Source organism: Bos mutus, chromosome 3, assembly GCF_027580195.1.
Source record: "Bos mutus isolate GX-2022 chromosome 3, NWIPB_WYAK_1.1, whole genome shotgun sequence".
In the NCBI taxonomy this organism is placed as follows: Eukaryota; Metazoa; Chordata; class Mammalia; order Artiodactyla; family Bovidae; genus Bos; species Bos mutus.
This window is the reverse complement of record NC_091619.1, coordinates 50,598,098-50,615,659: the sequence shown is the minus strand read 5'-3', so window position 1 is coordinate 50,615,659 and position 17,562 is coordinate 50,598,098. Positions and strand designations below refer to the sequence as shown.

At 37.4% G+C, this 17,562-nt stretch overlaps 1 protein-coding gene across 1 annotated transcript in view; it reads right to left on the bottom strand.

The window, feature by feature from the left end:
- Positions 1-5,061: 5,061 nt before the first annotated feature.
- The window catches only part of HFM1 (helicase for meiosis 1), a 110,439-nt gene continuing 97,938 nt past the window's right edge, over positions 5,062-17,562 (bottom strand). The window contains exons 34-38 of the mRNA XM_070361997.1: positions 14,085-14,198; positions 12,639-12,729; positions 6,589-6,691; positions 6,335-6,486; positions 5,062-5,590 (exon numbers count right to left, since the gene is read on the bottom strand). Coding sequence (XP_070218098.1) covers positions 5,521-5,590; positions 6,335-6,486; positions 6,589-6,691; positions 12,639-12,729; positions 14,085-14,198 — 530 coding nt within the window. The 3' untranslated portion in view covers positions 5,062-5,520. The remainder of the gene's footprint in view (positions 5,591-6,334; positions 6,487-6,588; positions 6,692-12,638; positions 12,730-14,084; positions 14,199-17,562) is intronic.

Below are 17,562 nucleotides of genomic sequence, written 5' to 3'. Positions count from 1 at the left end.
TATGTTCTATGTACCAGAGGGCCTTACTTAGGAAGTTTTTTTAAAAAAAAGAAAGCATGTTTAACATTTGAGCATCCACCTGAGACTCAGATCTTAATTTTTATACTGAGATTGGTGTAATTGCAATGATTTCCATAGATCATATTAAGAAATGAGACTTCTTGCACAAATCTATCACTATTAATGATATAGTGAGTAGAAATATGGTCAAGAAGTTGTGTAAGAGAGAAAAATCAGAAAACAGATGCAGCTAGAAAGCCATTTACTGAGGTGCAAATATTCAGTTGCAGAGAGCTAATTCCCAAACTAAAATTAAGGAGAAAAGGCATAAGTCATCATCACCATCCTCACCATCATCCCATGACTCAGATAGTTCAAGAGAGTCTCAGTCTTCTGATTCTGAAAGTGCTTCTGAAGAAAATTTTTAAAAAGAAAAAACAAACATGAAAAAAATCCTGAAAACACAAACAAGGAAAAATTAAAGAAAAATGCATCTAGTGAAATGAGGCTGAAAATTTGAACATGACTCCAGTCTATTGTCTATTCAGAAGAGATACTCCTATACTTGAAAATAGATTCCTACCAGGAACATGAGACCAGAACCTCAGTGGAAAAGGAAAACCAAAAGTCAAATGGTCAAGAAAATGAGCATGTACATGACAAAAATAAAAATTTGACCATGTTATCAAGCAAGCCCTAGGACAAATGGAGGCAAAAGTGGATGAGTGAGTTGTGCAAATTAATTTCTATTTTGTCTCCATTTTCAAGTTTAGAGACCTGTTGATGAATTTCCTTTATTTTTGTATTTTCATTGTTTTTAGGTTTTTGGCTTTTTTTCTTTTTAATGAGACTTAAAATTGAGTTGATCTTTTGATAATCTGTAACCTGAATAATTTGTCTTGCTAAAATAAACTTGAAAAAAAATTGTAGCTAAATTCTTTTAGCTTTAAAAAAAGTTCTAATTGGTAAAAGTTGTTTCCAAAGTTAACAATTTAGAAATAATAAAAACAAAGGTGACTTTAGTCATTTGTATAATTTTAAAGGTTTGAAGCCATCTACTGTCACAGGAGGTAAATTCAGGCAAAATGTTAATGTCAGCTGAATTTTAATTCCTCTTTTAATAAAACACTTTATAACTACAACATAAAATTCATGACTGTAGGTTTATGGACACTTTTCTAAATCTTTTAGAATGCTATGTGGGGTTTGGGTTATTTTGTTTGGATTTGTTTGGGTTCATTTTGTTTTGCTGAAGTATGTAGGGATTTTTAAGGCAGGTGTTAGTTTAGGGAAAGGTTTCTGAATTGAAATGTGAAAAGAAAGACAAAGATTGCTCTTTTGAATTATCTGCCCTAATTTTTAAAAATTTTACTTATTTATTTATTTAGGGCTGTGCTGGGTCTTCACTGCGAGCATGTTCTTCTCTAGTAGCAGTAAAAGGGATATTCTCCAGTTGTGATGCATGGGCTTGTCATTGCTGTGGCTTCTCTTGTTGGGGAGCACAGGATCTAGGGTGTGCGGACTTCAGTAGTGTGGCAGGTGGGCTTAGTAGTTGTGGCTCCCGGGCTCTAGAGCACAGGGTCAACAGTTGTGGCACACAGGCTTAGTTGCTGCGAGGCATGTGGGATCTTCCCGGATCAGGGATGGAACCGTGTCTCCTGCATTGGCAGGTGGACTGTATTACTGAGCCACCAGGGAAGACTGAATTATTGCTTTTACGTTACGCTAATAAAACAAAACTCTACAGGGCATCTAAGTGCCTCTCAAAGCTACATAACAAAATACCCAGTTGATGTATGAGAATTATAAAGATAATTTAGACAGTTGGTGAAGAAAACAACCTATACTGAGAGGTAATTAAAGAAGAGCTATACCACCATGCTACATTTAAAATAGGAAATATATGTGCAGAAAACCAAGTAATAATCATTACTCTTTTATAATTGTCTTCTGGAATGGATCCTCTTAAAATTCTGATATCATCCTCTTCTCTTCCTTTCCAGTGAAAACAAGTGCGTCTTACGCTTTAATGTGCATATAATCACCTGAGGATCTTGTTAAAATGCAGATTCTGACTCAGAAGGTCTGGAGGGAGGCCCAAGACCTTCTAATCAACTCCCAGGTATCTCCCATGTTACTGGTCTTTGGATCAGACTTTAGGTAGCAAGGTCTTTAACTACCGGCAGCCAGGAGTTGAAATACCAAGAAATAGTAAGTGGCAGCATTTTCCCTTCTGTTTTGTTTGTTCCACTAACTAATCAAAACTCACACTAAATTCTTAGCTTACTCACTTAGCTTAATTCTAAGCTTAGCTTAGTTTACTCCTCTTTGCCCTGATTTCCTCCTCACTGGTACCTTTTCTATACATACCTGTTATTATCTAGGATGCACTGGTATCCAGTGCTCTCCCTCTAGGTTAGGGGTCCTTGAACAGTATATTCCCTACAGTTCCTGTTGTTCCCATTTTCTAGAAATGGAGTCTTGGTAAAGAGACTATTCCATAATCTACTAAGGAGTAAACTGTGATAACATCTAGAAAAGTGAGTAATCCAGCAATCATTTGTATTTGGCTTTAGAATGTATTAGAATATGCCAAAGATTTATAATTACATTTTACTTATCATAATATTAAAATAGATTTGTGTGCTCTGACCATAAACCAACCAAGAGTGTTGGCAAGGAGGGAATGGGAATGGAGGGGACCTATTTGAAAGCATGAGGAAGTATATATAGGAGGGAGGTCTAAGATTAAAATCTTTTCTATGGATGATAATCTGTGGAAATCAAGAGTTCATTATTCAAGTCCTATATGATTTAACACAACTCAGACATGACAACTAAATATTGTATTATCTCACCCCTTCCCAATGGGTTATTTGAAGTGCTGTTAAGGAATATTTCTTTTCAGTACAAATAGTTACCATTCATTGAACACATACTATGTATCAGTACTTAAACTAAGAACTTTCTATGTAGTGGCTTACTAAATTCTCACTCCATACCTATGAGGTAGCTGCCAAACAGCCAATTAAGGACATTTTTAATTGAAAAAAACTTCTGGATATTTAACCCAACAAAGATTTTTGTGAAAGCTCTGTTGTATGGTTCATTCTATAGGAATAAGTTAACCCAATGTATTTATAGCATAGCTAATAAATAGGAAAACTTAGGGTTATTATTCACTTCATGGAAAGAATACCCAGTGACTGTACTCCTTTAAGCGGTCAGTATATATAACAAGGTTTTGAATCACATATATTTAACATACACATAATTTTCCAGGTAAGCACTTGCTCAAATGGCAAATTATCTACCCAAGTGTTTCTAAAATTGCCCTGATGATAGAAAGTGACCTGGAGTGCTTCTTAAAACCACAGAACTCTTAGTTCTGTTCACTGGTGATTCTGAATTAGTTGCTCTGAGATGAAGTCTGCCAAGTTTGTGTACTTACTATATTATCCATACATTTCTTATGATGAGCAAAGTTTGGGAAACATCAGTTTGTGAGTAAAGTTCAAGCTTCTTATTTTAACATCTAAAGTCTTCCACAAAGTGACCTCAAGGTACAGATCAAACATCTACAACATTTACCTATGTTTATAATTATCTATTCATTATTCCTCCCTCGGAGCTTTGCTCAAACTCTCCCCTCTGCCTACAATGTCCTTCTCTCATGTATTTGCCCATCAAAATCGTATTCATCTTTCAAAGCTCAGTTCAAATTTTTACCCCTATAAAGGCTTCCTTGACCCCATAGTCAGGATAATACTCTCTCTCTTACAGATTCCTATAGTTCTTTATTTTTAAAAAATATTCTTTATTTACTTTGGTTGAGCTGGGTCTTCGTTGCGTACGCAAGCTTTCTCTAGTTGCGGCTAGCAGGGGCTACTCTTCATTGTGGTGCGGGCATCTCACTGTGGTGGCTTCTCTTGGTGTGGAGCACAGGCTCTAGGTGTACAGGCTTCAGTTGCAGCACATGGGCTCAGCAATTGGGGTGACCTGTCTCTAGAGTGCAGACTCAGTAGTTGTGGTACACAGGCTTAGCTGCTCCATGGCATGTGGAATCTTCCCGGACCAGATATTGAACCCGTGTCCTCTATGTTGGCAGGTGGACCCCTTCCACTGTACCATCAGGGAATTTCAGAACTCCTATAGTTCTTTAAATCTCTATTGCAGTGATTCTCAAAGTGTAGTCCCTGGAATAGCAGTATCAGCATCACTTGGGAATGTGTTAGAAGTGCACATTCTAGGCCCCATGTCAGATCTATTGAGTCAGAAACTGGGTATGGTGCTCAGCAATTTGTTTTCAAATAAGCTCTCTAGAATATTCCAACACATCCTGAAACTTGAGGCCCACTTCTCTAATGTAGTCTATATTTATTATTGTTATATTATAGGTCTTAACTTCTCTGCCAGAATGTAAAGCTCCATGAGAGCAAAAGTAGTGTCTTCATCATTTGTATCCTTTGCACTACCAGGCATAGTACTTTTCACTTAGCAGATCACAATAAGTCTTCTTAAATTAAACTGCTATTTCTTTAGTGTCAAAGTCTATGTATGCTAGATGAGCAGACTGCAGTGAACCAATTTTTCATTTTAATGGTGTTTAATAACCTTTAAAGGTTGTAGCATGATTGATTCAGATGCAGAAACACCAATTGTAAAGACGACTAAAATAAGGGCTGGTTGCTCTTACTTTTCAACAGAGACAAAGTCTTAAACTTGTTCTAAGTTTAATACATATGATGCCTCATAAATGTTTACTAATAACAGCCAACAACCTCATCTTCTTCTCTACTTCTCTTGTCTCTAAGGCTTTTACATCTGAAGAAAAATTCCTAAAGCTTCTGAAGTAGCTTCAACTTCACACTGTATCTATAAATAAATTAGATAATAAACACTGCTTAGCGTGCCTATGATACTACTTATTAATAAAGAAATCTGAGAGATAACTCACTGGAAAATAATATCAAATAACTTTTGCTGTATTAAAAATCAACATAACAAAGTTAGAAATCACACATTAAAAAACAAGTTAAAGGAAGACAGTCTACACTGATTAATGTTTCCTTTATTGTTGCTTGAAATGATATAAGAATAGGTTCAGACAGCCACTGGATTCTTAAAAATCTTTAGTAAAAAAAATTAATGGTGAAAAATTGATACAATAAATAGATTTACTGACCTACAAACATTTTGCCTTCCCAGAATTTCTTCTTAAGATAATATTAAATTGGTTCTGGTCTAAATCCAATTAATAACCAAATAGTTATTTCTAAATGAAGCTTAATTATCAGCTTATGAAACAAAGCCTCTGTAAAAGTGCTTTTCATGAAGTTACAATATTATGGGGGAAAAAATCAGTCCAAATATTTTGTTGCAAAAAAAGTCAACAAAGTTGGTCAAATCCAAGAATAGAAAATCTGAACAAGTATGAACTGCTTTTTAAAAATAAAAATCATGCTTTGTAAGGTGTCCTTATAATTTGTCTTATTAATATAAAAAGCATTTTTGTCTGTTTTAGAAAATACCATCAAATATTCCCAGAAAAGACTTTATTTCGTCAGCTTCATCATCAGGATGATACCTACTGGGGGAAAAAGCAAATGTAAAAGTTAACTATTTTTATAACACAGATTTATAATAAATAATGTACTAAATATATAAAATGGATAAACTTGAAGATTGCTGAGAGGTAATTTATCAAATGAACTTCAATAGGCATAATCTTATAGGAAGTCTGGAGGAAATTAGAATTCATGAACTATGAAAGGTAGAGACAAGTATATTAGATAGATATTTCTTTAGACATATTGGAAAGTAGTGCCATTTAATCACTGTCAACAGGTCTCAAAACCTTGACTATTCAAGAGGGAAACGGAAACTGCTAAAGGTAACCATAAAAACGATCAGCAGTAGGGGCACTGATTAGACTTAACCTGACTTCTTCTTTGAACCTGTAGAATTATAACAGAACCTGGTGGCTGAAATACAACTAGAACATTAGAAAAATTAGCTGATCTCATTTCTCAAGTGACCTCATATTTCATATTATCAACATATTGTATTCAAATTAGTAAAAAAGTTTATCAATGTAATACAGTGTTTTAAGTACTAGCATCAAATACATAGGTTCTCAAAAATTGAGATATTTGATATTTTGAATTATCTTAGGGAGCTTAGCTAACCAGAGGTCTAAAATTTTTACATCTTTAAGTAAATAAAAACATTTAGGTTCTGATCCTTAAAATGAACCAAGGGAAAAGGAATGCTGAAATTCTTTGTAGAAAGCTTTCACTTGTATAGTCTTAAAATATTTTTAAAGAGTTCTTACCTGAAATCAATCTCCTTTTTACATTCATTTCTAACAAAGCAATCCACTTTCTCATTAAAATTTGAAGAGTTTGATATTTTTTCAGAGCGAGTAAAGCATAGCTTTTCAATCTCTGGTGACAGACTTTGTTGTTTTCTTTCTTGTAAATGGACCTATATTTTAAGGTTAAAAAACTCAGCAACCATTGAAGGTTTAACTATTCAGGCAGTATTTAAAAGAAAAAAGAGAGAAGTGTTTCTTCTTATAATACTTGCATTTCCAGATTGTTGAGGTAATTGTGTCATGGAGGATGCACCAAACTTGGACACAGCAGAATTTGATAAATAAATATCTGGCTTCTCATGTGATGAAACAAAACTAAAAATCAAAATGAATTACTTGGTCAATTGTGGCATATAAGAGAAACAAACCATTCTAATTTAGATCAATAGTAATTCTTTGGAAAATATGATTAGCTTATCATATTCATCACCCATAAAATTGATGCTCTATTTCTTAGACTCATGGTGAAATTGGTGTCTCTTCTTTCTTTTTGACAAAAAAGCAATTTGTATATTCCAAATTAAATATGAATACTACTTTTAAAGGCCTACAGAAACAATCATTCAGCAGTTTTCATTAGAATTGAGTCTTAGTCATCTGTAATCAAGCAGTCCATAAATCTTCTCTAAATCCCACTTGCTTAACTTTTAGTATCCTTTCCCTATTTTGGTCTCACTGTAGACAGACATCTCTAGTTATCTTCTCATGTGTAACTGTATATTAGTGTTCATCTTTAATCTTTTATATTAAATTCATTCATTAAAAAACATTTCATGATTCACTACCATAAGCCAGATATTGCACTAGGAGCTAAGTATAAGCAGTAAACAAATCTTTAGGAGGTGATCATCTATAGAGGTGCAGACAATAAACAAACAGTAAACATAATTACAGATCCTGAAGTGATATGAAGGAAATGAACTGAGTAATAATATAGTAGATAACAGTGTGGAGCACAAACCCCCTTTAAAAAGACGGTCATGGATGCCACTCTGAGGAGGTGACAATTTAAGCTGACACAGGCTAAAATGTGACAGTCATGCAAGGAGCCACAAATAGTAGATGATGTAGGGAAGAATCACACATATTGCTAGGACAGAATCTTTTTATCTCTTATAGCAAGGAATGGCAAGGAATTAAAACAGTAAAAAGAGTATGAAAGGAAGAGCATGTGTCTCCTTTTCATCATAGACCCTCAGCGCTCACAGGCCTTCCCAGCAGCAACTTTTGGCACCAGTTTCTCAGAGGTTTCTTGATAGAACTCCGTTTTAAACCCACCTATTTTCTGTTGGTCACTTTTAAACTCTTCCAAAATTATTTGTACTTTTCTAAAGTTGTGGTGCACAACACTGTTCATATGCCTTGTTACTTTCCTACTTTGATTTGCCTACTTTCTTTATACCCATGGCTTTGTTCCACTGTGATGCTTCTAATCTGTTTACTGTGTATGACTTAGAGTTAGAACCAATGAATGGAAATGATAAAAAGACAAATTTTAAAAGCTAGTGAATGACCTGAGAAATCCAAACATGAAACAAGCACTATAGAATGAATAAGCCCCTGGTCACTGGAATTGTCTTGGTGGAAACAGCACGATTACTTGCCGGTAATGTTGGATGGTTCCTTTCAACTCTGGAATTCTATGAAATCTATGATTCTGTGATGTAGATACTGATGTTCAGTAAAATGACTAAATAATAGCAAAAATATCATATGACACTTACAAACTTAAAAAAATTTTTTAAAGTAGGAGAAATAACTCTTTAGTAGAAAACTGAACCCTGAATAAAAAGTTAGCAATATTTCTTCTCTGTGGGAAAGTTTTGGTTCTGGCTATAACTTCTCTCCCTTACGTTCTAATCAAGTACAACATACAAATGTATTTTACATTTCTACAAAGATACTTTACGTTGAACACTTCTAATATATTTTTTTTCAAATGTCTCATATGCTGTATATCCTTAAATAATATTTATGTTTACCCACTTGTCATTTATTCTTCCCTGTTCCTTTATTGCAATATTCTATCAATTTCTAAATCTATTCTTGAAATGACTCAAAAATCCAATTCTCTCTCTCAGTTTCTATCACCTCTGCCCCAGTTGAGGACTTATCATAGCCTGCCTTTCTCACTGGCCACTATGCTCCTGGTGGTCCTACCCTCTACAATTCATTCTACATATCACTGCTGGAATGGTATTTTTCTGATTGAATTATATAACTTTAATAGTTATAAGCTTAAATAGCCTTCAGTTCAGTTCAGTTCAGTCGCTCAGTCATGTCCAACTCTTTGCAACCCCATGAACTGCAGCACGCCAGGCCTCCCTGCCCATCACCAACTCCCGGAGTTCACTCAAACTCACGTCCATCGAGTTGGTGATGCCATCCAGCCATCTCATCCTCTGTCATCCCCTTCTTCTCCTGCCCCCAATCCCTCCCAGCATCAGAGTCTTTTCCAATGAGCCAACTCTTCGCAAGAGGTGGCCAAAGTACTAGAGTTTCAGCTTTAGCATCATTCCTTCCAAAGCAATCCCAGGGCTGATCTCCTCTAGAATGGACTGGTTGGATCTCCTTGCAGTCCAAGGGACTCTCAAGAGTCTTCTCCAACACCACAGTTCAAAAGCATCAATTCTTCGGCGCTCAGCCTTCTTCACAGTCCAACTCTCACATCCATACATGACCACTGGAAAACCCATAGCCTTGACTAGATGGACCTTTGTTGGCAAAGTAATGTCTCTGCTTTTCAATATGCTGTCCAGGTTGGTCATAACTTTTCTTCCAAGGAGCAAGCATCTTTTAATTTCATGGCTGCAGTCACCATCTGCAGTGATTTTGGAGCCCAAAAATATAAAGTCTGACACTGTTTCCACTGTTTCCCCATCTATTTCCCATGAAGTGATGGGACCAGATGCCGTGATCTTAGTTTTCTGAATGTTGAGCTTTAAGCCAACTTTTTCACTCTCCTCTTTCACTTTCATCAAGAGGCTTTTTAGTTCCTCTTCACTTTCTGCCATAAGGGTGGCGTCATCTGCATATCTGAGGTTATTGATATTTCTCCAGGCAATCTTGATTCCAGCTTGTGCTTCTTCCAGCCCAGCATTTCTCATGATGTACTCTAAACAGAAGTTAAATAAGCAGGGTGACAATATACAGCCTTGACGTACTCCTTTTCCTATTTGGAACCAGTCTGTTGTTCCATGTCCAGTTCTAACTGTTGCTTCCTGACCTGCATACAAATATAGCTTAAATATCTTGGATGGTTCTTCACTGCCTACTATGGAGATCAGAACCCAGAGCTGGCTAGGCTACAATGGGTCTATAAGCATTATTATTATTTTTTGATAAGGGGTGCTGCAGATACTTAAAAAAATTAGTTGTCAAAATTTAAATGTCAGGAGATGTCACATAAATTTTAGATTCTTAGCTTTTTTGAAAAATCAGAAAATCTGACAACACTAGACTTACAGTTCCTGCACTGCAACATCTGGTTAACTCTGAGCAGTGGTTATTTCCTTTAGAGGGGGCACTCTGCAGTTACCCTTGGCCCATCAGATCTGGAAGCAGTTTGAGTTTGTGAACTCTGACCTACTGGATACAGCACAGGTATCTAAATATGGCCCCTCACAGACCTCAGCAATCTCAGCCTTAATTCTGTGCCAACATTGACCCACTTTACTGACCCTTGAGCACCAGATGCCTTTTCAAACCTTATCCCTTTACATACACTCTTCTACCTGGAATGCATACAGTTCAGTTGCTCAGTCATGTCTGACTCCTTGTGACCCCATGGACTGTAGCATGCCAGGCCTCCCTGTCCATCACCAACTCCAGGAGTTTATTCAAACTCATGTTCATTGAGTCGGTGATGCCATCCAACCATCTCATCCTCTGTCATCCCCTTCTCCTCCAGCCTTCAATTTTTCCCAGCATCAGGGTCTTTCCAATGAGTCAGTTCTTTGTATCAGGTGGCCAAAGTATTGCAGTTTCAGCTTCAGCATCAGTCCTTCCAATGAATATTTGGACTGATTTCCTTTAGGATGGACTGTTTGGATCTCCTTGTAGTCCAAGGGACTCTCAAAAGCCTTCTCTAACACCACAGTTCAAATCATCAATTCTTTGGCACTCAGCCTTCTTTACGGTCCAACTCTCACATCCATACATGACCACTGGAAAAACCATAGCCTTGACTAGATATACATTTGTTGGCAAAGTAATGTCTCTGCTTTTTAATGTGCTATCTAGGTTGGTCATAGCTTTTCTTCCAAGAAGCAACCATCTTTTAATTTCATGGCTGCAGTCACCATCTGCAGTGATTTTGGAGCCCCAAAAATAAAGTCTGACACTGTTTCCATTGTTTCCTGATCTATTTGCCATGAAGTGATGGGACTGGATGCCATGATCTTAGTTTTCTGAATGTTGAGCTTTAAGCCAACTTTTTCACTCTCCTCTTTCACCTTCATCAAGAGGCTCTTTAGTTCTTCTTCACTTTCTGCCATAAGGGTGGTGTCATCTGCATATCTGAGGTTATTGATATTTCTCCCAGAAATCTTCATTCCAGTTTGTGCTTCACCCAGTCCAGCATTTCTCATGATGTACTCTGCATATAAGTTAAATAAGCAGGGTGACAATATACAGCCTTGACGTACTCTTTTCCTGATTTGGAACCAGTCTGTTGTTCCATGTCCAGTTCTAACTGCTGATTCTTGACCTGCATACAGATTTCTCAGGAGGCAGGTCAGGTGGTCTGGTATTCCCATCTTTCCCAGAATTTTCCAGTTTGTTGTGTCCCCGACAGTCAAAGGTGTTGGCGTAGTCAATACAGCAGAAATAGATGTTTTTCTGGAACTCTCTTGTTTTCTTGTTGATCCACCGGATGTTGGCAATTTGATCTCTGGTTCCTCTGCCTTTTCTAAATTCAGCTTGAAACTCTGGAAGTTCATGGTTCACGTACTATTGAAGCCTCGCTTGGAGAATTTTGAGCATTACTTTGCAAGTGTGTGAGATGAGTGCAATTGTGCAGTAGTTTGAGCATTCTTTGGCATTGCCCTTCTTTGGGATTGGAATGAAAACTGACATTTTCCAGTCCTGTGGCCACTGCTGAGTTTTCCAAATTTGCTGGCATACTGACTGCAGCACTCTAACAGCATCATCTTGTAGGATTTGAAATAGCTCAACTGGAATTCCATCACCTCCACTAGCTTTGTTCGTAGTGATGCTTCCTAAGGCCCACTTGACTTTGCATTTCAGGATATCTGGCTCTAGGTGAGTGATCACACCATCGTGGTTATCTGGGTCATGAAGATCTTTTTGTGTAGTTCTTCTTTGTATTCTTGCCACCTTTTCTTAATATCTTCTGCTTCTGTTAGGTCCCTACCATTTCTGTCCTTTATTGTGCTCATCTTTGCATGAATTGTTCCCTTGGTATCTCAAATTTTCTTGAAGAGATCTCTAGTCTTTCCCATTTTGTTGTTTTTCTCTAATTCTCTGCCTTGATCACTGAGGAAGGCTTTCTTATCTCTCCTTGCTACTCTTTGGAACTCTGCATTCAAAGAGGTATAGTTTTCCTCTTCTCCTTTGCCTTTCACGTCTCTTCTTTTTTCAGCTATTAGTCTTTTCTTTTATACCTGTTAAATTCGGTTTTGTTTTTGTAATGTTTATTTATTTTTGGCTGTGTCTGATCTTAGATGCAACACACAGGATCTTTGGGATCTATGTTGCAGCAGGCGAGATCCTTCCATTACAGCATGTGGGCTCAGAAGTTGCAGTGTGTGAGCTTAGTTGCCCCACGGCAAATGGGATCTTAGTTCCCTAACTAGGGATCGAACCTGTGTTCCTTACACTGGAAGGCAGATTCTTAACCACTGAACCACCAGGGAAGTCCATCTCCCTGTCAAACTCTTATTCAGTTTTCACGTCTTGTGAAAAGTGAGGATTCCTCACCTCAGCCCCAAAGACCATGATTCAGTAGTAAGTCTAGCATGGGGGCCCAGGAATGTGCATTTTTAATGTGTTCCCCTAGGAGTTGGACATAACTGAGTGACTAAGCACACACACACACACACACACACACACACACACGGCAATTTTGATTTGTGTGGTCTGACAAGAGGACTTTGAGAAACACTGCTCTAAGATTAAGAGGGCTTAGCTTGGCTGATACCCTACTGCTTCTCTGCCATCTAATGACATGATCCTCCTCTCTACTTACATGTCATAAAAATATAAAGTCGTAAGTATTTGAAACCAAAGTTCTAAAACTTGCCTCTTAGATGATTCTCTTTGGAACTGGCCTTTTGATTCTTGGAATGGTAGCTTACTTTCCCCAGTACTTGAACTCAAAGTGTTTCCAAATCCTAGGTAAAGAGATAACATTTTGAAATAAAATACCAGGAAACAGATGAATAAAGCTTTTCACAAGTTCTACAAGGACTCTCTCCAAAAAGACATGATCTGGTTAAAGAGAGAATGAAAATTCTCAACAATTAAATTTACTGTACATATATAAAACAAAGGAGTGAAGTTAATGGAGTAAAACTACATAACACATAGGTTAGCTTATTAGTCACTATATTAAAAGGCCCCCAAACCACTTTTATTCATTTATAAGCCATGTAAATGATCAAGTCAAAGTTATTCAATATTTTCAGTGATCTGCAAAGGGCTGATTTCCTGCTGTCAGCCATCCTGGGACAGAGTCTCTCCATCTCGCTATCTTGTCTTATACTTATCAAGGTTTTCACTTCTCTGTTTTAGTGAAATAGGCTGAATTTGCCAGTAACTCAAAGGCCTAGTTCCATTATTTTTGGATTATATATGATTTAAACACAATATCTAATACAGGAGAAACTAATTGTTTCCTCTTAATTATTTACACCTGAAAAGTCAATTCATGTATTATTTCTGCTAGAAATAATATTTTACGTTGTTTACTAGCATATAAGAATATTTTAAAATATAGCAGTTGTTTACATGTCCATCCTAAACTCCCTAACTATTGCTGCCCCCCATCTTCCTCTCTGCCCCTGCCAACCCCAGCAACCAGCAAGGACCTACTGTATAGCACATGGAACGCTGCTCAATGTTATGTGGCAGCATGGATGGGACGGGAGTTTGGTGGAGAATGGTTACATGTATATATATGGAGTTTGGGGGAGAATGGTTACATGTATATGTATGGCCAAGTCCCTTCACTGTTCACCTGAAACTATCACAACATTGTTAATCAGCTATACCCCAATGCAAAATAAAAAGTTAAAAAAAGTGGAACATTTTTGTCTTTCAAAAACATTACCAGACCATGTGAAATCTTAAAATGTAGAGCAGGATAGTCTCTTTTACGAGGGAAAATTCAATAAATCTTAATTTTAATACAGCCTTTAGCAACAGAAGGGACAACAGAATAGAAAAAACTCATTTGCTATATCATCATTATGGAATAACCTTGACCTCTGTGCTAGGGATAGGAAATGTTATGTGTGAGAGGGCCACATTTTTAGTTTTGCTAAAAACTATAATCTGAATAAATCAAAGCTAATTAAGTACACGCACCAAAAAGGCAAATAAAATTAGTTTAAAAAACTTGACTGAAAAACATTCGAGGAATTTCTCATGAATTATTTCATTCTAAAATACATACATTTAAAATTAAATACATACAATACATATATACAAAAATACATACAAATGAAATATATTTCATGCTATTTACCTGATGTTTTTGTCTTCTCAGTTTCAGCTGAAAAGCTAGTAATTTCTACTAAGTTTTCATCATCAAAGTCATCCCAAATTTCATTTCCCAATTCAAAGTTCACTTTCAAAACTTCTGAAAATGAGAAATTACTTTTAATTGCATCTGTCAAATTCTAGTTTCCATATGCATTAAGATTTCTGTTGAACAGAATTGTTGAGGGGCTTTTTCACTTGAAGTTATAGAATAGGTCCATCAAGAAAAATCTGTCATGTGTTTGTAAGTAAGTATGCTGCTGCTGCTAAGTCATTTCAGTCGTGTCCAACTCTGTGCAACCCCATGGACTGCAGCCTACCAGGCTCCTCCGTCCATGGGATTTTCCAGGCAAGAGTATTGGAGTGGGTTGCCATTGCCTTCTCCCATAAGTAAGTATCAGTTCAGTTCAGTTGCTCAGTCATGTCCAACTCTTTGCGACCCCATGAATCGCAGCACGCCAGGCCTCCCTGTCCATCACCAACTCCCGGAGTTCACTCAGACTCACGTCTATCGAGTCAGTGATGCCATCCAGCCATCTCATCCTCTGTCGTCCCCTTCTCCTCCTGCCCCCAATCCCTCCCAGTATCAGAGTCTTTCCCAATGAGTCAACTCTTCGCATAAGGTGGCCAAAGTACTGGAATTTCAGCTTCAGCATCATTCCTTCCAAAGAAATCCCAGGGCTGATCTCCTCTAGAATGGACAGGTTGGATCTCCTTGCAGTCCAAGGGACTCTCAAGAGTCTTCTCCAACACCACAGTTCAAAAGCATCAATTCTTCGGCACTCAGCCTTCTTCACAGTCCAACTCTCACATTCATACATGACCACAGGAAAAACCATAGCCTTGACTAGATGGACCTTTGTTGGCAAAGTAATGTCTCTGCTTTTGAATATGCTATCTAGGTTGGTCATAACTTTCCTTCCAAAGAGCAAGTGTCTTTTAATTTCATGGCTGCAGTCACCATCTGCAGTGATTTTGGATCCCAGAAAAATAAAGTCTGACACTGTTTCCACTGTTTCTCCATCTATTTCCCATGAAGTGATGGGACCAGATGCCACGATCTTTGTTTTCTGAATGTTGAGCTTTAAGCCAACTTTTTCACTCTCCTCTTTCACTTTCATCAAGAGGCATTTTAGTTCCTCTTCACTTTCTGCCATAAGGGTGGTGTCATCTGCATATCTGAGGTTATTGATATTTCTCCAGGCAATCTTGATTCCAGCTTGTGTTTCTTCCAGTCCAGCGTTTCTCATGATGTACTCTGCACAGAAGTTAAATAAGCAGGGTGACAATATACAGCCTTGACGTACTCCTTTTCCTATTTGGAACCAGTCTGTTGTTCCATGTCCAGTTCTAACTGTTGCTTCCTGACCTGCATACAGATTTCTCAAGAGGCAGGTCAGGTGGTCTGGTATTCCCATCTCTTTCAGAATTTTCCACAGTTTATTGTGATCCACACAGTCAAAGGCTTTGGCATAGTCAATACAGCAGAAATAGATGTTTTTCTGGAACTCTCTTGCTTTTTCCATGATCCAGCGGATGTTGGTAATTTGATCTCTGGTTCCTCTGCCTTTTCTAAAACCAGCTTGAACATCAGGAATTTCACGGTTCACATACTATTGAAGCCTCACTTGGAGAATTTTGAGCATTACTTTACTAGCATGTGAGATGAGTGCAATTGTGCGGTAGTTTGAGCATTCTTTGGCATTGCCTTTCTTTGCGATTGGAATGAAAACTGACCTTTTCCAGTCCTGTGGCCACTGCTGAGTTTTCCAAATTTGCTGGCATATTGAGTGCAGCACTTTCACAGCATCATCTTTCAGGATTTGGAATAGCTCCATTGGAATTCTATCACCTCTACCAGCTTTGTTTGTAGTGATGCTTTCTAAGGCCCACTTGACTTCACATTCCAGAATGTCTGGCTCTAGATGAGTGATCACACCATCATGATTATCTGGGTTGTGAAGATCTTTTTTGTACAGTTCTTCTGTGTATTCTTGCCACCTCTTCTTAATATCTTCTGCTTCTGTTAGGTCCATACCATTTCTGTCCTTTATCGAGCCCATCTTTGCATGAAATAATCCCTTGGTATCTCTAATTTTCTTGAAGAGAGTAAGTATAGGTACTTACTCTCTTCAAGAAGAGAAGTAAGTAAGTATAGGTACTTTTAAAACCATAAGCATCATTATCTATTGACATATGAAACACATTTTTCAACTATTAATACTAAACAGAGGTCTTGAGTAGTAGTTATCTAAAGCACTGGGGTCAAGCATTATTGAGTACTATAGTCAACCAGTTTTATTTACATTACATGTAGTGATTGATTACTACACTAAATTTAATTTTCAAGGTATTTTTCTAGATAAAATTAATTTTCCCTCTTAATTCCTGCATAAGAATAATCTTATTCCAAGATTGGATTGTAATAGCTTCTAAAATGGGCTTCCTATCCCATCTCCTTTCCTTACAAGCAGTTAATTTTGAATATTGTTATGAAAATATATCTTTATTTTTCTCCTGTTAAAATATCCTCAGTGTTATCCACTGTATATAACCTGGGTTTAGAGCCAGACTACCCATTGTATGTAGCCTGAGTTAGAGTCAGACTACCCAGGTGAAAATTCCACCTCTCTGATTTACTGGTTGGATGATATTAGACAAGTAATTTAAACTCTGAGCCTAGTTTTCTCTTCTGCAGAACAGGGATAATAGTACCTAACACATATGATTAATATGGAAACTAAATGTCTTTACCTGTGCAGTTTTCCACAGTAGTGTGTTAATAAATAGTAATAATTTGTTTCTCAAAAAATCTTGTGCATATATATGTATTATATGTATTTATTATATGTAAAGGATATGTGATTGCAGCCATGAAATTAAAAAATGCTTGCTCTTTGGAGGGAAAGTTATGACCAAATAGATGGCGTATTGAAAAGCAGAGATATTACTTTGCCAACAAAGGTCTGTCTAGTTAAGGCTATGGTTTTTCCAGTAGTCATGTATGGATGTGAGAGTTGGACTATAAAGAAAACTGAGCACCAAAGAATTGATGCTTTTGAACTGTGGTGTTGGAGAAGACTCTTGAGAGTCCCTTGGACTGCATGGAGATCCAACCAGTCCATCCTAAAGGAGGTCAGTCCTGGGTGTTCATTGGAGGGACTGATGTTGAAGCTGAAACTCCAATACTTTGGCCACCTGATGCAGAGAGCTGACTCATTTGAAAAGACTCTGATGCTGGGAAAGATTGAGGGCAGGAAGAGAAGGGGACAACAGTAGGTGAGATGGTTAGATGGCATCACCGATACAATGGACATGGGTTTGTGTGGACTCTGAGAGTTGGTGATGGACAGGGAGGCCTGGGGTGCTGTGGTTCATGGAGTCGCAAAGAGTCAGACACAACTGAGCAACTGAACTGAACCGAACTGAAAGGATGTGTAGCACACAATTTACACATGATAAAA